This window comes from Triturus cristatus, chromosome 10 (assembly GCF_964204655.1).
Source record: "Triturus cristatus chromosome 10, aTriCri1.1, whole genome shotgun sequence".
Classification (NCBI taxonomy): domain Eukaryota; kingdom Metazoa; phylum Chordata; class Amphibia; order Caudata; family Salamandridae; genus Triturus; species Triturus cristatus.
This window is the reverse complement of record NC_140593.1, coordinates 984,787,528-984,809,682: the sequence shown is the minus strand read 5'-3', so window position 1 is coordinate 984,809,682 and position 22,155 is coordinate 984,787,528. Positions and strand designations below refer to the sequence as shown.

Genomic DNA, 22,155 nt, shown 5'->3' with positions numbered 1-22,155 from the left:
TCACTGGTTGCTTTTTTCAAGGGAACAAGACTTGATTACCTTCGGTTTTCAGCTACCTACTAAACCACCATCTCTTTTGACACTACTCACAAGTCTATGTAAGCAACACTAATTTCTTCACCTACACAGTAGCAAAAAAAAAAATAAAGTGGTTACCAATGTTTAGGGAACTAAAATGCAAATTCTAAGTAAAGCCTTTTTATTGTCATATTACCAAGCCTCAGCCCTCAAAAAGAGAAAAGGGTAGAGAGGCCAGGATAATACACTTTCCCATAAGGAGCATTAACTACTGCAGCTCAAGACGGTACACTACCTATTTCAGTGAAGGGGTCTTCTTACAGTGTCTTATTTGGCTAAGTAGCACCACCACGTCAAAAGACTGTATGGCCTTAAACATCTCTAGGATGCACTGTTTTGAAGGTAGAGGTTTGACTCATTGATCACTTGAGAAGCTTTATGTTAAGGCTTCGGTGGAAACACAGCAGATATTGTGTGGAGTAGAGGATGTCGGCGAAGCTTGAATTTGTTCAGGTCAAGGATAGATACTACCAGACTGCATTAGAACATCATTTTTATTTTTTACAAAATCAAACCTGGGTCAAATGAACTGACAAGCTAAGCTCCAGCAAGGATACCCACTTCAACCTAGAGCTCCCAGCCTTGTTGACCCCCGATCCCTGCTCCAGTCGTCTCTGATCACCCTGCTCTGCTTGAGATGATAGATAGGGAGAAGCGTGACTAACAGTCTACCCTTGGTGACACGGCGGCCCGGTGCGAACACAGATACGGGCAGCAGCTTGACTTCCTTCAAACTGCAGCACCAGCAGCCATTACTACCGTGGTGCAGCCCATCCAGAAAGACGCTGGGGCCTCGATTGCTAGACTGCGCACGAGGCATTACCGATGCTGGCCTCTACCTAGTCACCACATATTGATATTCCACTGTTGATTGTCCTGAGCTGTGGCCAGGTCCTTTTCTGGTGGAATCTACATCTGCTGCTGGGCTGACTTGCTGCATGATGCCCTGAAGGGACCATAATGCCATTTGAGGGCAACATTAGACTACACGGTATTGCGCCTGCTCTTACTTACCTATCTTTTGGGTGAACACTAGGCATCTTCTGGACACGGTGGAGGAGGAGGAATGTTTCTATGGACATCATGACTGACCCGCAATTCCTGAAGAGGTGCCCTCTACCAAGAACCGATTTCCGAGATGCTCTGCCTACTCACTGTACCTGCCATGACCCATGGAACTCTTACAGGGACCCTTTGTTCACGTTCTTTGTGACACCGGATTTAAAGCCCAATACGTGCCCCTCAATCAGGGACTATGGAAGAGGTAGCCCAGATCCCTTCCACAGCGATGACTTTGCCGAAGGAATTGGCTGAAATTAAAACTTCGATCACTGAGGTCAATACTGTGGTCTCCAAGACCACTGCAGTAGTACTCTGCAGTCGAACACTGCCACCTTTTACAAGCGGATGGATGTCACAGACTCCAGGATACTGGATAGTCTTGACTAGATGGAATCCAGGATTGGGGCATGAAAATGTGCACATTAAGAAAAATGTACAGATTTGGAGGACAGAAGCAAGAACTAATGTAAGAATCACTGGGCTACAAGAGAAATTGGAGTGCAATGGTAACACCGTATTCATTTGCCACGCTCCTGCACCTCACTTTAGGCCTACTTTTAGACTTTTAATAAAAAGGACCACAGAATTAAACTTCGCACTTCATCCAATTCGATGCTCTGACCAATCCTAGTGTGTTTCTTGTAGCACCAGAAGGCCAAACAGGTAATCGACACAGGCCGTATGTCCATGAGGACCAGGAAATGTAGATCTCGGCTGACTTCTCCTATGACAACATTAAATGAAAGAAATTCTTGGCCCTACGGCCAGACTCAATCAGCAAGATATTTGAGATGGGCTACTAGAGCCCACCACAATGTCAGACACAGGAATTCAATAATCACGATGCTCTGGAATCCTGGTTGGATTTGATGGACACAACACTGATTGACACCTGGGAAGTTCCCTTCTCGGACTAGCACGCTTCATCATGGGCTTCTCCTCCAGCTGATGATCACGAAGAACGTTGTCGCCTTGACCAAGTGACTCAAGTGCCCAGCAGGAGGCAGACCCTCCCAGGCCTCATCCACAACTGAGAGATAAATCTAGATCCCTGCCGAGATCTTAGCTGCTCACATGGAGTGAGACTTTAAAAACTGTAGCCACAACTCTTCCTTGCCTATGTGTCTCTGATGTCCTCTTTACTGTGTGCATGATGAAGATCTTTGTTGCCGTTTTCCGGCCCAGTGGCATCTTAGTAAGCTATATGAATCTACACTCCCTTTGCTACTTTATCATTGGCCGGTCCTGGTTCCTTCCCGCTGTTACCTGGTTTCTCTTTATTCTCTATTGGTTACGTCTTGCTCACATACTCCATGCTCCCCATGTTTCACTTTCTGTGCCTTATAGACAGACTATGTATACAATCAACCCAAATGATCACTGCTCTGGGCTAGTAGTAGATGGGTTTTCAGCCCCAAGGCTATAGGTATGGGTTGGATTTTGTGTTGGGGTAGGTTACACACACTCGATTTCTCCTTATTCCTATAACCACAATCCCTACCTATTCAAGGCTTACTCCTCTTCACCCTGTCCCTTGTATCCTGCACAGATAAATGCCCTTCACTAGGGCTACTCTCCAGGGTCTCGTTGACACAGTAGTTGTACCAATTCCCCCGACTGTTGTCAGATCACTTAGAGTTGCCTCTCTCAATGTAAATGGCCAGACTCATTTCATAAAATGGAAAAAGATCCTGATTTACTTAAATATCCAGAGACCAGACAAGGCTCTAATTCAGGAGACCCATTTGACGTCGACGGAACATGAGAAACTTAGAGTGGATTGGGAGAGTACTGTGATCTACACTAACAAGGCTTAAGTTCGGAAATGTCCCTTGCCACATAAATGGTGCTGTGGCGATTTTGCTCCACAAATCCCTGGTACCTGGAGAGACACTGGAGGCCGATTTGTATTCGGAAAATCGGAAGTGTTGATTATAGGATTCGTGTACGCCCCTGCTGGCCCCCAGATGCCTTTTCTGCCTAGCTTGTCCAGACATCATTCCTTTGATTTCTTCAAAGTTCTCCTGGGATGAGATTAGAACGTTCTGCCTCACCCACACCTGGGCCACTCTAAAACCTCCACTGATCCACATCATAAGACATACCCTACAGGAGCTCATATCAGATCATGCATTGGTGGAACCAGGACGCTAGACGTACCCACTCAGACAGGAATTACACTCAAGTATTGTGTTCATGGTTCTAGGTCCAGGATAGATTATTTTCTCTGCACAGCACCCTTAGCCTGACAGACAGCATTGTTCCCAACAGCACCTCTGATTAAGATCTGATCCACATTGACACAGATCTTGCCATGCTTATACGCAGACTTCCAACTGGATGATGAACATGGGTGGTAACAGAAGGCGAGACTGTGCTGATCTTCAACTTTGAGGAAAACACTGAAACCCCCTCCTCTACACATATGCTCCGGGAGGCAGGGAAGGCTGGTCTTCGGGGCGACATGATGAGGGACTCACAGCCTAGAAGTACCATGTGGAAACTGAGAGGCATAACTTGGATGATAAGGTCAGGCATCTAACTCAAGAATATAACTCCCAACCCAAATGTGTTCTGAGCCTTCTAATAGCTAAACAGGCCATCAACAAACTGTACACCTTATAAGTAGAATGGACCCTTTTCCGCCTGATACAATGGCATTATGAACATAAAGAAGCCAGAAGGCTTTTAGCAGCATGAATTAAAGAAGCAGAGTCTGTCAGGGCTATTGCTGCCCTTAATGAGGACCACGGACACGATTAACATTTTTAAGGAACTTAGGTGTTTTATTAATGCCTATATACTTCAGACACACTGAACACTTGCCACTTAACCTACATCACACTTCCAAAAAAAGCCTCCAAACACTCAGACTTTGGGAGGAGAGATCACTAGTGAGAAAAATCGCACAAGTGATTGATGGGATGGCCATTCTTAAGACACTGGTAGTTGATGGGTTGCCAATCTAATTCTATAAAATAACTAAACCCACGGAGTCTCAAAAAAACTATACAGAGAAATTCTAGATCCCTATCAGTACCCCTAGGAGTTCCACAGGGCAAACATCTCCCTCGTACCGAAATTGGGACGTGACCCACTCTTCTGTGCTAACTACACGCTCATATCCTTAACCCCTTGGATATACAAATTATGGCAAAAGTACTCGCCAATTACATCAAGAAATGTCTATCCTCTCTTCTCTATCCACTCCAAGTGGGCTTTGTCCTCGGATGCTCCTCTGCCGATTGCCTCCAGACCTTTTCGCATTTGCTCTAGCATGTTAAGGAGGAGAAAATACCGATTTCATTGGATGCAGGGAAGGCATCTGATCATATGGAATGGGCCCACTTATTCCACGCGATGAGCTGATGAACCCAGGAAGTGCCTTCATTAATCAGCCTGATGGCTCTAGACCTTTACCACAATATGTCTCATGTGGTGGCTTTGACTTTTCGTACTTTGCAATTAAACTGGGAACTAGTCACGGATTGTCCCCTTTTCCCCGCTGCAATTTCTTTTGGCATTAGAGCCCCTCGTCACTGCCTTACATACCTCCCCCGATATGCAAGGCATACATACCACAGTGGGTGAGCATAAAGCCATGTTTTACACTGATTACATTTTACTCACCTTCTTGAAACCCACTACCTAGATATCTAGATATCTGCTCTTATGCGATGATGGATTCTGAGGGTTTTCGGGCAATAGGATTAAATTGGTAAAAATGCAGAGCTAATCCTCTCACTGACATTAATTCCAGAGTTGCTATTGGTGACTCTCCTTTTATGTGACTACAGTCCAGTATTAAATACCCTGTGTCTCTTAACCCCAGCTTGGCCAACATGGTAAGGGGAAACATGTGGTCCCTGCTTGATTGGATACAAATAGAATTGGACTTTTGAGCCAATTTCCAATTGTCCATGGGGGGCAGCGTCCAGATCATGAAAATGAATGGCACGCCTCAACTCACGTACATCTTCAAAATGCTCCCTTTTACCATGCCAGTCCCTACTTTCAAGGAAATTAATGGGGCTTTTTAAGGCCTTCATTGTGGGTGACTAAGCTGTGCCTCTAGGCAAGCCAACTTTATGCGGCTTCCCCACACAGAATCATACTGGCTGGCTGCACAACTGCTGCATGGGGTTTACATGTTGAAAAGAGAGAAGTCCAGATGTGAAGACTCAGAAGACCACCTTCTCGGATTGGACTTCACACCAACATCTCCCGTATGCACCAAATGGCCAACCCAGTCTTCCAGGCTACCAGTCAAGCATGGTGCAGGGCACACTTACTTATGAAAAACCCCAGCATGGTTCCATTCCTGTGCCCTAATACGATGAATCAGTCAGGTACCGACGGCTTGGCAGATTGTTGAAATAAGTGGTCACTGTGGCTATCTTAAGGCATACGACGCCTGAACGAGCCGATACAGGATGGAGACCTCCTCTCATACCCAACTCTCACAAAAATAGGACCTGCCACAATCTCAACATTGGCACCATCTTAAACTATTACAGTCTCCGACAAACTTTAGGGGACCAGTGTTAGGACGTCCCTCCCAGACACTCTTGCATTATATCCTTTGGTGGAAGCACCACAGGTGGATTCTTTCTGGATTAAACTCCACCTCGACTGATGACCTCTTTCACATCAAGCATTGCCTTGCTCTGTAGGTAGTGGTCTGATCGCATTGGTGTGAAATTTACAGAAGAGGACTGGTCATACATCATAGAAAACCATGATTGGATGCTTAGGGAAGCAGGTCTCAAAAGGTACCCATTACAAAATCTTACACCAGTGGCACTGGTCCCCCAGTACCTGCATGCCCCGAGAATCTGTCTGCTGGTTTCACCCAATGATGCAATATTATTCATGTAGTGTGGGAATGCAAAAGCAGTTCTGAGGAACAACATGGGATTCACTTTTACCAATTTTAGTGTCTCGTTCCAGCTGACAGGGAGACTGGCCATTTTGCATGATACCTCCTCTCACCATCAATGCCCCACCATATCTACTGGTGGATAGTAACCCCCGTGGCAGTAGCGAAGATATAAATCCAATGACCTTGGAAGAGATCTACGATACCATATCACACCACTTGGTTGTTCGATATGCATGCGATAGCCTCCTATCAAAACATCATTTCCAGATGGTATGTAGCAGTTTGGGGCACATTTCGGTCATTTTTTGGTTTTGTTCCTAGGACCTTATTCCTATTTGACATATAACTGATCAAAACCTTAGCTGGGAGAACGGGTCGTGGGGAAACCGTTCTCCATTTATATTTTTTGCTTTTATATACGCTTATCTAGGGATATTCTGGGTTCTGAACAGGGTTTACTTTTCATTTGTTAGGTCATAATACTTATTTACTTTTCCTTATTATTGAAAGCCTCTCAAGTGGTGAACCCAAATAATAGGGATAAAGATGCTCCAACACTGACAGTGTTTGTATTTGAAGAGTAACTTACTGTCTATTTTTCATGAGATTGTTAGATTACTCTGAAATGCCAATAAAGAATTGATACACAAATTAACCTCCCACATGGTGTGAGGGTACAGATCAGTGTTTGTAGAGTAACAATAAAAAAAAACTAGATAAAGTACTCAAATGTCTATTATGCAGATAGACTGAGCCTCTTGTGGAGCAAAACTTTGAGGTAGGAACTAGATTACAAATCTCGAGAGAGTACACTGTCCTTCTTTCAAAGGCGCCACAAAAAGGGTGCCTGTAAAAAACAAAGTGAATGAAGTGTCATGGATTCAAATCCTGATCTTTCTCAGAGAGATCCAATTGCATGGTTACACATAATAAAAAGTTAAATGTCGATAGTGGTACCACCCGATAAGGAAGGTAGGATCCCCTCCATCATTTGATAGGCAAATAACACATTGCCTACGCAGCAATGTTGGTTCAGGCATGGGTTCACAGATTTTTCTTTTTAATAAACCATTTTTATTTACCTACTTACAACGGAGGAATTTACAAACAAATGTAAAGGGAGGAGAGTAGGACAGACTGGCAGAAGTAATTTGAAAACGGAGGATCACTTAATCAGCAAAAAAGAAAGTGTTTTGCAATCACATGGTTCAGACACCCTCAGATGTCAATGGCGAAAATATGAACACAGCACCAAGCCAGTGGAAAATTATAAAGCATATGCAACAAACAAACTATAACAAGAAAAAGCCACTTGACAAGAGAGGCTACTAAATTTACGTTAACAAGATCCCATTGTATACCAGAGAAATGGTTCTCAACAGCACTGAAGACTATTCAAGATTGAATGATAAAGAGATATAGGTAAAGACACAAAGCGTTTGTCGGATAACCTTTTCTCAGTGATTTTTACAATAAGAGAGGCCAAGATAGGTTCTCTTAGCGTGCAATTAATGAAATTAAACTAGACACAAAAGGTCTTTAAAAATAGACATTATATGAAAAGTCAACAAAGTGGGTGCTCCAAAGTAAAAAGACGAGTGCAGCGCTCATGAGGATTGTAAGACAAATGAAAAAAGTGAACATAAGGATATGTCACTCAATAGCATACAGAGAAAACCAAGTCAATTTCATATAGTTTTGCCATACTACAAATATCACATCTAGGCAAAGGTACAGTTATGTGGTAACATTTCGACCCTTAGAATATCCTTTGTTTGGAAATGGGGGCTTCAGCAAGATTAGCATAAAAAAGACACACCCCCTGGGAGGAGAAGAGACGAAAAGGTGAAGTGAATCACCATGTAGTTGGGGCTAAGAGCTGCCCAAATGTGTAAATTATGGAGGCAATATGGTTAAGATAGGCTCTCAAAAACAAATAGTTGTAACTATTGGGATAACTCTACTCATCAATCGTGCATCCACTCATTCAAGAAAGCGAGCTGAAGCCCTAATAGGTAACAGTATCAATCACGGAGGGCCCTTTATCTGTTCTTCACTTTGTGTGATATAAAGAATGTCATAAGAGCAGACTGAGAGGGGCACAGCACATCATAAGTAAGACTAAACAGGTGTCAAACAGTAGACTAAAGATGGTGCAATGCTGCAAGATGGCAGAGGACCAGGGACAAGTCCATACTCCTAGTTCCCCATTTTCTACTTTTCTGCTTTCTAGATGATGAGAATAATGGCTAGGTATGAGATGGTACAAATAGTACAAGTGTCAAAGAACCAGTAACTCATCCTGAATTCTCCAATGCAGGTGAAGGAACCAGACCAAACCATTTTGGTATCACGGTGTAGTTTACTAATGCCGAGTATTTCTTTATGGCAAGAGCAACGTTCACAAGCCATGTAGCAACCACCAAGTCAATGGCAGAGGCCTTTGCTTGCATTACTATCAGACCTTGTATGTAGGTCTATCATTCTGGGAGCTCTGCTTATCACAGACTCCTTTACAATCCATATACGTAGAAATCAAAACAATACAGTTTAAATGTTTTTAGGAGAGGAAATGCAACTGAATATTTATCGATATTGTGCATCTCCCTGCTTTGAGCAAAAGCAAATAAAATACACCGAGACCGGGCAAGGGCAAGTCACCAGTCGAAAAGTTGTCTCAGGGAATGCAAAGAGCACTTAGACTGTAGGAGAGAAGCAATAAAGGGAAAACAGTGAGACTTCAGAGTGGCAGGTTGTAATAGCAACAATTTTCTTTTTTACCCCCCCCCCCCCTTTAATAACGTTTTATGTCCTCTAGCAAAAAGGAGAAAGTTCCTAATTATTTGTATTGAAGAAAGCTGCACATAAGAGTACTCGCATTCAAGATGACATTACGTTGTGGGTTGCTTTGTTGAATTTGTTAAAGGGTTTACAGAATTTCATAAAACATTTTTAAAAGTTTAATTTAACAGTGGTTAAAGAGCTGAAAAGGTGTCTTACCTAAATTATGTCGTTTTGCTTTTGCGTGCTCGTGGATATGTTTCTTTGAAAAACAGCCAAAAAAGACACAGTAGAGGCAAGAGTGAAGTCTGTTCAAGTGGGCACCACACATGTGACAAATGCAAGACTTAGCCTGAAATAACAGTAAAAATGTATTTTGTTATTAAACATCAGTGATCATGTATCTCTTCATGGCATTACACAACTAATGTCCCTAAGGGTCCTTATGACATGCCAATAAACAAGTTAAAATGCTGACCTAGTTTTCTATCTCTCAAACAAAATTATTTAAGAGGTAAATGTACTTGATACAGGGAAAAAGTTTAAAAAGCTATGGTTATCTGTTTACGTGGGGATATTTAACTAAATACACCGCCGCCTGATTTAGAATCATAGTTTTAAAAATAACACACCAAAAATCTCTTCAGACCAAAAAGTGCAGGAAAAGGTCATTTGAAACCTAGGTAAATTCTCCTTCCATCTTTACTAATCTGCTCATCAACATCACTGGACTATTGGGGCAAAGTGATTCATCATGAAGTGCAAACTGCTCTTTGGCACTTTCCAAATTGGAACTTAACTCCTTGAGAAGCATTCTAATAAATACCCTATTAACCTCCCACGACCTTCCTACAGCAATATTTTCCTCTGCTCAGTAGAACAATTACTATTGATGATGCAGGGTGTCTGAGGTACCTGAAGGAAGCTTTTTAGCATTCCACTTTTTCTAGATTTGCAATAAATGGGTAGATTATTTTTTCATACATTAATGTATTTTTAGTTACACGTTTCCTATTGATATTACTAACACATTTTAATACAAAAAAACACATGTAAAGAAGCATTTTTTTTTTTACAGTAAGGTCTGCTGTCTTTGCATTACTGAAATTTCTTTGGAACTACAACACAAAGGTTAGAAACACTGACATTTCACATTTAATTTCCCTATTTCGGAAGAGCAGTGACAATGTTTTATTAACATTTAGAGGTTAGACATTAAATAAAAAGGTAGTAGATTCAAATTTTAATACTCCTCAGTCATATCAAGTGAAAGAACAAAGCCAATATATCCGATAGTTCCGTCTCCAAAAGTGCCAACTACGTTAATGTCTTTGTTTTGGCTCTTCTCACCAATTCCCGAAATCAGTTTAGAGAATGAAAGCTACTCTCTTTCAGAGTCATGTACCTCCCTTCAGAGCACTCCTTACACCATATAGTTCATCACTGCCTTATCCGTCTGACCCAGGTCTACACTAAAAGTAATTTCTCTGAACACTGAAGGTCTTAATCATCCAGTGATTCACAGAAAGATCTCGGATTACTGCCACACTCCGAGTGGGGACCTAATGTTTCTACAGAAAACAAAGATCAGACACAAAGGAGCTCTTTCTATGCGTAATAGTTGGGAGAACAACTTATCCAGCTCCCTGGCAATTTCTAAGAAAAATGGGGTGGTCACCCTAATATCCTGGAAATCAAGCCTGTCGATCATTACCTTGGAGCAGGATAACAGTGGCAGACGGGCGATTACCCAACTCCAAGCAGGGGGTTCAGAGTTATTTGCAGTAAACATATACGCACCAAACACTGATGACCCTGTCTTTTGGTCCAAGTTGGCTGCCAAACTGGCACTGCTCCCCACAAAGGACTGTATCATTCTCGGAAGGGATTTGAATTTACGAATGGATACCAACTCTGCCTTTAAATAAGGAACTCCTAAAGCTCACAAAGCAATGCGCTCACTTTGCGTTTCGCATAGCTTGGTGGATGAATAGTGGCTACATAACCCCACTGGAAATAATTTTACCTGCCTTTTCTCCCCACAGAATTAAGCAAAGAGTTAGCCTTGTTCCTAAAAGACAACACATCTTCGGTCTCCTCATCAGTTACTCTTTGGAATACCCCAAAAAAAAAAATATATATTTAAGAAATCACACTCACCTAGACAAATTATCGGCTGCAATCAAATCTGAAGAAAACATTAAAAAAACTAAAATACGAATATAATAAAATTATGAGTAAACACGCACACTTGTGGGTCGAGACACAGAGAGGTATAACATTATTTTACCAAAACAAATCTGGGAAATCACTAGCCGCTTAGCATTCAAATTAACTCTGCATTTCTAATATTAAAGCTCCACTATGCTCTATCAAAACAAAGACAAGCGATATTGTTAACATCTTTCAGAAATTCTAGATCAACTTATACTTCCCCCTCAGTTTCCACCTCCAAAGATACTTGCCTAAAATTTCTTCGGTTTTTCCCCAAAAAAGCTATTTTCCCTGAAGATAGTATCAAGACTGATTGAGCCGATAGAGCATAGCAAGATCAGGACGGCGATTGAGCTCATTCCATCCGGGAAGGCACCGGGGCAGAATGGCCTCCTCATAAGTTTCTACAGAACCTTTGAGTCCACAATTATGGTCCCTTTCGAAAGCGTGCCAAACAACTTTGGGTCATCGGGGGAAGTATCGGCTACTGTCGGTAGCCACTATCGTAGCGATCCCATAAGAGGAGAAAGATCCTTCCAATCCAAAGAATTTTAGAACAAATTTCCTTAATAAACGTGGAAACCAAAATGTATGCTAATATCTTAGCGTCCCAACTCGCTCCTCTAATCACAAACTTAATTCATCCCTCTCAAATGGGCTTTGTCAAAGGCAGGTTAGAAAGTGATAATCAACTGTTCTGCCAGGTTATCGATAAAACGTAACTTCTGCAAGCAACCGCCGCAGCAGGTATAGCTCTGGACTAGAAGAAGGCCTTGGATAAGGTGTCCTGGCCATTTCTGGAGGCCACATTAATTAGGAACAATCTCGGGGATGCCCATGTCAAAATCGTCATGGTCATGCCATGTATGCCAAGCCTACCGCAAGAATCAGTCAATGAACTATCCTCCCCAGTTCCACTCCCAACAGTGCAACCATCAAGGCTGTCCACTCTCACCATTTCTAATTTATTCATTTTTTTACTGCCTAGGGACCCCTCGATAATGATGTTGAATATATCCAGACATTGAAGGGGTAAAATTTGTTGATATGATCTATGAAACAGCTGCTTACGCTGATGACATTTTAATCTCCATAAAAAAAAAAAAAAAAAAAAAATTAAAAAACACACGGGATAGAATTAACAACTTCTCAGGATACTCTTTGAATAGGCGCAAAATTGAGGTTACGCCGCTCAATGTCCATTGTACTCCCTCTTGTCTAGGAAACTTTCCCTTCCTGTGTCAATCTAAATTGATCAAATATTTGGGAATCTGATTTTGGCACAATTTGGAAGAGTCTATATCCTAGAACGAAATCAATACAAATCAACAAAATTAAGTCCTCCTATCGGCTTGGTCTCCCAAACACAATATGGTGGGGCAGATTAGAAACTCTGAAGATGATGGCGATGCCCTTAATTAACTTCCTCTCCAGTATGTCCTCAATTCGCCTATCTACATTTGTTTTCTCAACAGTAGACAAAATGTGTACTGGGTTTCTTAGGAGCAACAAAAGGGCCAGAATGAGTCTCAATCAACACATTAGCTACCTATTCCCATTAGCTGCGAATTGGACTATGGACCATATGTTCCATCACAATTTTGCCCACTCGCACATCATTTCAAAAGACACAATTAAAGCCCTATAACACTGGATAAACTAACCTCCAACATTAATAAATCCTTTACCATCTTACTGCGGAATAAGAAACGTCAAATTTCTAGCCGCTCTGCTTCGGGTCATGGACTGGCCCAAAAGGGCATTGCCCCATCTCAGATGCATACATAGACATGGAACCCTTGACATTTGCTGAATTACAAGAGCTGTATGCAACCTAGTTTTTTTATGATTTTCTGAAGCTCAAAAAAATAATCTCTCAATTGGGCCTATTGGATTCCACTCCCTTTTTTTCTGCCTTCAAGTGTATCCAATCAGAAGGCGATGTAGCCTTAAAGATTTATAAGTTAATACGCGAGGGTTCTGCCCAAACACATTCAGCCTGTGTACTAAATGGTCCAGTTAGTTCAATGATAAGGGTATAACTCCACCCTTACAAGACACGTGGGGTAAAAATCAGGGCCCTCTTGCTCCATGGTATAGTTGTCCCTTGGTTTCTACAAACAAAATTTGTTGCAATGCACTCTTTACTGGATCCCTAGTAAATTTTTACACTGAAAGCAAGTGATACAGATACTTGCTGGCCCTGCGACTGCCAGGAGATTCCAGGGTTGTGTGCCATGTGTGAATGCCACAAAGTTTACTTGGCACAATGCCTTGCAAACCTCAAACTTTGCCAAAATCGTGCATTTTCTTACATTTCTGTGATTGAAACTTTTGGAAATCTGCAAGAATCCACAAAATTTACCACCCAGCGTTACCAAACTTGTCCCGATAAAATGCTGCCCCACCTGTGTGGCTATGCCTGGTGACCATGAAAGCTACAGTTCAAAACAAGGTCCAAATAAGTCCAATTGTGAGACTCCATGGACTGTCTAGCTTTTCAAAATAATGTGGGTTTGCTATTTTTCCCCTGTTTGGCGGCCTATACAAGCCTCAAAATCCACAGCTACCCAGATTGCAAAAACAGAGTTGGTTTCTGATGGAAAAATTTGAAGTCTCCACATTGCGGTTTGGCCCTTTCCTGTTGCAAGTACCAGGCACACTCATACAAGTAAGGTATCATTTTTAAATCAGGAGATTTTGGGAAACGTGTGGTCGTTAGAAATGTGTAGTTCCCTGCCAATTCCACAACTTCCCCCTTACAGAAATGTGTGGAAAATGTATGTTTTTGCCAGTGTTTGAGGCTTGTGGGGCATAGTGGATAAGAAAACATCATGGAATCCACGCAAGGCACACCACCCAGGACTCCCCTGGGTGTCTAGCTTTCAGAGATGAGCGGGTTTGGTATGTTTTTCTGGGTGCTAGGTAAGCTGGAGCCCAAAATCCAGAGCTGGGCAAGGGTCAGTTTGGAGTGGAAATCATTGATCTGTCCAGGTTGCATTTTGGACCCTTTCCTCTTTCTGGCATTCCACTCATCCACACAAGTGAGGAAACATTTTTATAGGGAGATGGGGGAGGGGGGGGCCTGAAGGTTTGTGGCTCCCTACATATTCTAGGACTTTTCCCGTCACAGATCATAAGAAATTTGGTCTGCAGGCTCGGAGTATAAATTTAAATTTAAAAAAAAAAAAAAAAAAAAAAACTCTGCGAGACACTACCACTGATTCCCCTGGGCGTCTAGTTTTCAGAAATGCCAGAGTATGGTAGGTGTTCCTGTGTGGCTGCTGATCCCGGGACCAAATACCACAGCTAGCCCCACAGCCAAATAAGAATTGTTTTGACCGGTAATGTTGATGTTGCCATCATCAGGAATTCTCATACTAGTGAGGGAGCAACCTGATCACATTACCAAGATGCACTTTATTTTTTTTAACAAAAAATACAGTGAATTACTGAGACTCATTTCCTATACTTGGAGGGGCATCTGATTAGCAAATTGCACTTTAGTTTTAATAATGTTAACTGCTGAACTGTCCCTTTGTTGAATCCGATTCTTTTTTGTAGCAAATAGGAGAAGTCATTCTGGTGAATCTGAAGTGTTTTTCTAACAAATACAGCACATTTTAAAATGTGGTGCTCTTCGCTTCCTTGTAGCCACCTAGAATCGCCCTTTTGGGAAGGTAGAGCTTTAGAGGTTAAGAATCAGGTGCAGTAGCTCAAGCAGAGGAGATCTGCCCTTAAAAATACAGCTGCAGCAGGTGTGTCAAAGGCAAGCCAGTCAGCACCAGTCCCTGCCCAGATTGCGGCAGGGATGCTGTCCGTTTCATGCCAGACCTACATGCTTCCTTGAGAACTACGTAAACTAAAGCTCAGCTAGTCGCATTATGCCCTCTAGGTAAGCCCACAATGGCACCATGATCTCTTGATAGCACATCATGCCCCACTTGCCCCAACTTCCACTCATTTACTCAGTACAACAGGCATGGTGGAACGGCCTCTCGGAGGGCGGAAGCCACTTTGAACATAGCTTGCGATCTTAATAATGGGCGCTCGCTGATTAAGCACAGACACAAAGTTATGGACTTGATCCAAAATCTGGATCTACACTGCCCGTTTATCACAGAAACTTGAGCAACAGAAGACTGTGCCTGATCGAGTAGAAGTAGTACCGAAAGACTATATAATCTCTCAATTAGTCAGACCTAGACCTAGCTTATGGGCAATTTGGGCTTCACCCAAATAGTCGACACTGTCATATATAGTGCAGGCAATACCTTAGCAGGCATTTTCACCAACTCTACTGACTTTCATGTGAAGGACATTCTTCCCATTAGTTGGTCTGACCATCAGTCGATACTCTTCACATAATCTTTTCCTCACCTAACGGTCAAATTTAAACTGCCACAAACTAAGCCTCAAGCTTACAGAAAATGGGATAAGATATCTCAGAAGAGCTTCAATTAGCTCACAGTAGATCTAGAGTTCAACTCTGACTATTCAGCAGAAGCTGTTACCAACTGGCTCAAGACCGCCTAAGGTAGCACCTAGGGTCAACTGCCCCTTCAAGAGGAAAGAGCCAGCCCCATGGCTCTCCACCAAACTCAGAACTGAGGCAGCTCTATTGCAGACAGGAAAGGAAACAGCACAAAAACTTCATCTATTATACAACAACAATCAGGCCAGTCACAAACTCAACCGATGAACTTTTTAAAGTAGTCAAGGATCTTCTGGACCCTTCTCAAAACGACTTCAGAAGTAGCCACAGCATGGAGTTGGCACTAATGGCTGCCACGGACTATGAAGATGGATCAGGGCAGGACAGCGGTCCTGGTCCTTTTGGACTCATTGGTAGCTTTCAACACTGACCCTGTGTAAGGCAGAGACAAATGGTAACAACAAATAGGGGTGGGTGCAAAGGCGCTAGAACTGCTTCACTCCTTTCTTGTTGGAAGATGGAATGGAAAGACATTTGTAGAGCGCATGGCTACTCGGAAGCATCCCAGCGCTAGTAACTGACATTGGGGGGGGGGGGGGGGTAGGGGAAGAGCATGGTCTTTAATTGCTTCCAGAAAGACAGATGGTTAGGAATTGTGCGGAGGTGGAGAGGCAAGGAGTTCCAGAGTTTGGAGATGGCAGATTGTAAATGGTAATTAAGTTCAGAGTGAATGCCTTCAGCCTACCATATGGGGTGGCACAGGGCTCCTCTCAGAGCACCACACTAACTTATGACTCCCTCTTGGCAGCCTTGGTGAGATCCTCTGGATTCCAGGTAGTATCATACGCTGACAACACAAATAGTGTCCTTTACCGACAACCTAAATGAGACGGCTGAGAAGTTTAATCTTTGCATGACTGGTGCGAGTAGCTGGATGAAGGATAATTTCCTTTAGCTTAATGCTGATAAGACCGGAGCCCAGCACTATCTGAACTCTGGTGGCCGAATTAGTGTGGGTCCCTCCCCACTCCAGCGGAATCAATAAAGAACTTGGGGATTCGGTTCGATACCTCCTTCAACTTCAATCTGCAAGTAAATCAAACCACAAGCACCTGCTTTTATACTATTCAATACCTCAAGAAGACCTTTCCTTTAATTCCTGAAGAACTTCGTAAAACAGTGGCTATCACTTTAATCACCTTGCCATTAAGACTACTGTAATGCCATCTATCTCAACATATTTATTTTTATTTGAAAGGTTTTATATAGCGCTGGCTAGACCAGTGGGTATCAGAGCGCTTTACAGAAGCAGTACTAGAAATATAAACAATTGATTCAGGGTACAGCGTAAACATTAAAAAATAAATAAAAATAAAAACCACCACCACAACTTGGTTTAGATATAAAAAAAGGGATGGGCAACAAACAACACATGGGAGGAGGGCATAGGGGTAAAAACAGTCAGTTATAACACAACAAATGGTTTGGAAAGAAAGGGGGCGAACAGAGCAATTTACATGAAAGGGAAGAAGGAGGAGCGGTTTACAATGGTAATAAAAGCACGCAGGTAGGGCTCAGCAATAGAGTGAGGTGGGGGCCAACAATCTAGGGGATTAACATGATATGAGTGGCAAAATAGAATAAGTGGGGGAGGGCACTAGTTGGGGGGGGGGGGGGGGGGGAAGTAGAGCGAGCAAAGGGGTAAAGATAAGTAATGATTGGTGGGGAAAAGGGGAGGGGTTAGAATAGGGGACAGGTAACAGTAAAGAGGGCAGCTGAATAAAGTGGGGGGCAAGGAGTGAGAAGGGAGAAAGCAAAAGTATCATTAATACAGAGGGAGGTAGAGAGTATGGACAAAGGAAAGATTAAGGACCAAAGTATATTTTGAGGAGGTGGAATTTAAGGTCTTTTTTAAAGCTGAGGTAGGAGGGGTTGCAGCGCATGTTCTTAGACAGTGAGTTCCAGACGTTCTGGGCGTTCCCAGAGAAGGAGCGAGATTGGGTAGATTTCTTTTTAAACAAAGGGGGGACTAGGAGGAGAGTATTGGAGCTTCTCATCGGTGAGGAGCCCCCTGCTTTGTTGAGTTTATTAGTAAGATAGAGCGGGATTTGTTGGTGAAGAGCTTTGTGAGTAATGCATGCGGTCTTGTAGAGGCATCTACCTTCAATGGGTAGCCAATTGAGGGCTTTGAGGGATGGTGAGATGCGATCAAATCGTTTACAGTCAGTGATGAGTCTGGCCGAGAAGTGAAGCATGGATGTAAGGGGAGCTAGGTGTACTTTGGGGGCTCCAGTGAGGATAGCGTTGCCATAGTCAAGTTTGGAGAGAACTAGTGATTGAACAAACCATTTGAAGTCATCCAATGGAATGAAGGGTTTAATTTTCTTAAGGTGTCGAAAAGTGAAAAGATCTCCTTTAGCAGAATGTTTTATATGCTCAATAAGGGTAAGGTTATTGTCAAGGGTGAAACCAAGTGATTTGGCCGAGTTGGATAAGAGAGCGAGCAATTAAGGGCATTGAGGTCAGAGATCCAGCTTTGGATGGGGAGTCGGTTATATTTTGGAGAGAAGAGAATAATTCCAGGTTTTTTTCGGGTTCAGTTTGAGATGGTTAGAGAAGAACCAGTCTTGTATCTTACTCAGGATATTGTTGGTGAGATGAAGTATGTCTGAGTGAGCTCTGATCTTATAGTAGAGTTGGATATCTTCGGCATAGAGGTGATAATTGATTCCAGCTTGTTTAAGAATGAGGGTAAGGGGTTCCATGAAAAGGTTAAAGAGGGAAGGGGAGAGAATAGAGCCCTGGGGGACGCCCAGGGAGACAGGTTTAGGGTTGTAGAGACAGTCCTTAATTTTGATTTGTTGTGTTCTGTGTTGAAGAAAGGAAGAGAACCATTTGAGGACCAGACCATTTAGGCCGAAGCGAGCTTTAAGTGAGTTCAGTAATGAAGAATGGTTAACAGAATCAAAGGCTGCAGAGAGGTCAAGGAGTATAAGAAGGCAGGACTCATCATAATCAACAAACAGCTACCCACCGAGCAAACTTCAGTTGGCGCAAAATGAGGCAGCGTGCCTCATTGTTGACATCCCAAAATATCTCTGCGAGAGGTCTTCCAGATCTCCACTGGCTTCCAGTCAAGAATCGGGTGATTTTGTACAGCTATACTATCTCTGCACGGCAAGGGCTCACTGGCCATTAGGTCTTCCTTTCATCTGTATAAGCCAACTAGGCTTCCAAGATCGGCTTCGAGCAGGAAATTTACTGTGCCACAATTCCAAAAGACTAGATTCGGCCCATATTGCTGCTCAGTCGCAGCTGCCAAATTTTAGAATACCTTGCCAACTCTTTTGCCCCTTTTAGAAAACACCTAAAAACCTGGCTTTTTCCTTCTTAGGTTTGATGCCTACTGAGGGGGTTTAAGAGTTCCTTAACACTGTGCCTTGATACCCGCGGGTATAGAACACTACATATGTTTCTTTTTCATTTCCGCATATCTATTTGGATTCACCTGTATTTTTGCTGTCCAAACGAAAGTCATTGTACAAGAAAGAAAACATTTTGCAAATTCCCCCTGACCCGCATACTAGCATGGGTGCTAACAAATTCTGAGATGTACAAAGAACCACTTCCAGTAGTGGCTGCTACTTAACTGGGGTGAGAGAATTGGAGTCAGGAGAGGGAAGGTGTAAATTAATGTTTTTGTTTTATTATTATTATTTTTTTTTAACACTTACCTCAGGTTGGTCGCCGCCTCTCGGTCCTCTTCGGCTTCTCGGTCAACAGCAGGAATACACTGGCTCCCGGACTCCCCTGCCTTGCAGCAGCGTTGTTCTTGGTCTGAGAGCCGTGATTTGGCGCTCAGAGAGGGACTCTGAGGCTAAGCATGTTCTCCACCCTGGCTGTGCTTTACAGCCAGTGGAGGATATGCAAAGTGCGCATGACTGTTTGGCCGGCCCATGACGGTCGACCAAACCGCCATGCGCACTTAAGAGTGTGCTCACCACTGCTCATCCTTGCCCCTGCTCTGGCCAGCCCCACCCAGCTCCTAAGCTGGAACAGAAAACTAAAATGATAAACACTGGTTATTATCATTTTGGTTTAACTTTTTAAACTGCTCTCAGGGCAGTGGGGCGACGCTCTTCAAACTTAGTGGAGAAGCCGACACTGACCACTGTTACTAAGCTCAGTACCTGATGTACATTTCAGAAATACATGTTTCCTTCATACAAATTTTTCACTCATTTTACGATATGAATTGCTCTACACTAAAAACCATTGTAATGTGGAGTTTGGTTTGTTGGTTCAGAGAGCCACGGGTTCTTGAAGAACTTAAAAAAAACAAAAAACAATATATCCTTTGGACCAGAAAGGTCTTGCCGACGGAATGGTATATTGCTTCTGTAAATCGCCCATCATATCAAGAAGCTACAGATAAAAACGTAACAAATGGCTGTTTCTGCCTACTCAGTTTCAACAGTTCATTTCTTTGAGAAAACCTACAGTGATCTACACAATTAACCCCTTTCTGGATTCAGAATTTTGTCTGCTTTTCAGAAATGTATTGCTTTCTGGCATCAACCATGGGTTTCATAGCCGTTTTACCACAAACTGGGAAATTACCAAAATTCGAAATAAATGGGCTAGCTCTCAAAGAAATTGCATCTTCTTGGTCCTCTCCTAGGAATTCTCAAACCCTGGGTACCTTTAAAATCCCCATATTGGGGAAAAAAAGGTGCAAATATGGCGTCAATATTTTATGTGGAAAAAGGTTATGGAGGTGCAAGTACAAAGTACCCGAAAAAGCAACAAAAACAGTATCAGCATTAGGGTGGAAAACCCGACGTTGTGGAGTTAATGTGTAGCACTACAGAAAATTAATGGGGTGTATTTACTCTTTTGCCATTTCCCTCCATCCCACACTGCCCATCCTCCCCAATTCATTCCGAGTGGACTTACAATGTCATGAGAAGCCAGTAGGTAATGAGTGGGAGGGGCTGAAAAGGGTGGCAAGTTCTCTCAGACACTTGCCTCCTTCCACCAATCTCAAAGGTGTGCTGAATAATCGTGAACCAATGCAGACAGCCAGCACTCAAACCATTGAAACAGGGCTAGAGAAGTAGAACTTGTCTCCTACTAAGAAGACCAGTATTGAGCTTCTTCAGGGTTTAATCAGGGAACTCAGTAGAGATTGAAACATATGGTCTGGAAAAATCCAGTCACACACAGTGCAAGACAACTGGTGGCTGAAGAGGGGTTTGCCACTTTCCTATGTTTTATAGAATGAAAACTAAATGTGAATCATGGATGAACACATCTATACATGAGAGAGCCAACACAACATCCCTCGATGTTCATATACATTTGCATGCATTTTAGCAAATTGATTCAATTTTTAATTACATATTGTTAGAAATGGGGGTCTCTAGTTGGCAAGGGCTTACACCATTGTCCAAATAGGGACCCTTCTTCCTAGTCAGGATTAGGGAGTTCCACTCCTAAAATAACCCCTGCGCACCCCCTTGGTAGCTTGGCACGAGCAGTCAGGCTTATCTTAGAGGCAGTGTGTAAGGCATTTGCACATAACCACCAGTAAAACAGTGTACGCACTACAAAAGGACACCACACCAGTTTAGAAAAATATCCAATATTTTTATATATTTGAGACAAGACCAAAACGATAAAAATCCACCATACTGGACTTAAAAATCTACAATTATCAAAATACGCTTGAAAAACAGTTCCTTGATGTCGATAGCTCCTTCCGGGGCTATCACGGCATTGTGAGCAAACAAATCCAAACAGTTCTGGCTGACCGCAGCATCGCGGGCCATCTACGGTGTCGGGAAGACCAGCAAACAGTACCTTTTAGAAATGTAGGGCGTCAGCGACCTCTCATTGAGCTTCCGAAAGCACGGCGTCCGCAGCGTCGGTTCCGGAGGTCGGTGCAGGAGTCGTCGGGCCCTTGAAGTCACACGCGTTGCAGGTCAAACTCCCCTCTGTTGAAGTCTGGAGTGCTGGCGTTGCCAGGAGTCGGGTGCTGTGGTGCGAAGTGCAGCGGTGCGACATGCGGCGCCCTCAGGTCGTGGTGCGAGCAGCGCCTCAGTGGCGGCGTCAGATGGCGTCGGTGAGACCAGGGTCACGGTGCGAGGCGAAGGCGGAGCTCGTCGTGGTGCGGGCAGGTCACGGTGCAAGCAGTGGCATCGTCATGGCTGATGCGCTGTTGTCGGCTGACGAGCTGGAGTCGATGGTGCCGGCGTCAGTAGGCCAAGGCTGCGGTGCGCAATGAGGGCGGTGCGTCGTGTAACTTTGTGAGCGGTGCCCTCGAACCACAGTGCAAGCAGCAGCGTAGATTTTGACGTGGAGCGGCGTCTCGGGGAAACCAATGTGGCGTCACGAGGCGTGCGGTGCCCACAGGTCGCAGTGTGAGCAGCAGCTCAGTGGCGGCATCAGCGAGACCAGGGCGGCGGTGCCCTCTGCAGTACCTTCAGGACACTGAGTCAGCAGCGGCGTCGTAGACGGCATCGGGTTGCTTTTTCTTCTGTTGCAGCACAAAACAGTCCCCAGTGCTGAGGACAGAAGAGTTTGAAGTCTTTGCTGTTCCTGAGACTTCTTGAACGGGGGGCAAGCTCTACCTCAAGCCCTTGGAGAAACTCACAATAGTAGATTGCAGAAAGTTCAGTCCAGTCCTTTCACTGCCTAAGAC

General features: G+C 43.5%; 1 protein-coding gene across 5 annotated transcripts in view; it reads right to left on the bottom strand.

Annotated features, from left to right (window-relative positions):
* USP22 (ubiquitin specific peptidase 22) overlaps window positions 1–22,155 on the bottom strand; it is a 570,028-nt gene that overhangs the window by 517,375 nt on the left and 30,498 nt on the right. For all 5 annotated transcript variants that reach the window (XM_085628912.1, XM_085628913.1, XM_085628914.1 and 2 more), the window contains exon 2: window positions 9,023–9,155. In XM_085628912.1, coding sequence (XP_085485038.1) covers window positions 9,023–9,155 — 133 coding nt within the window. The remainder of the gene's footprint in view (window positions 1–9,022; window positions 9,156–22,155) is intronic.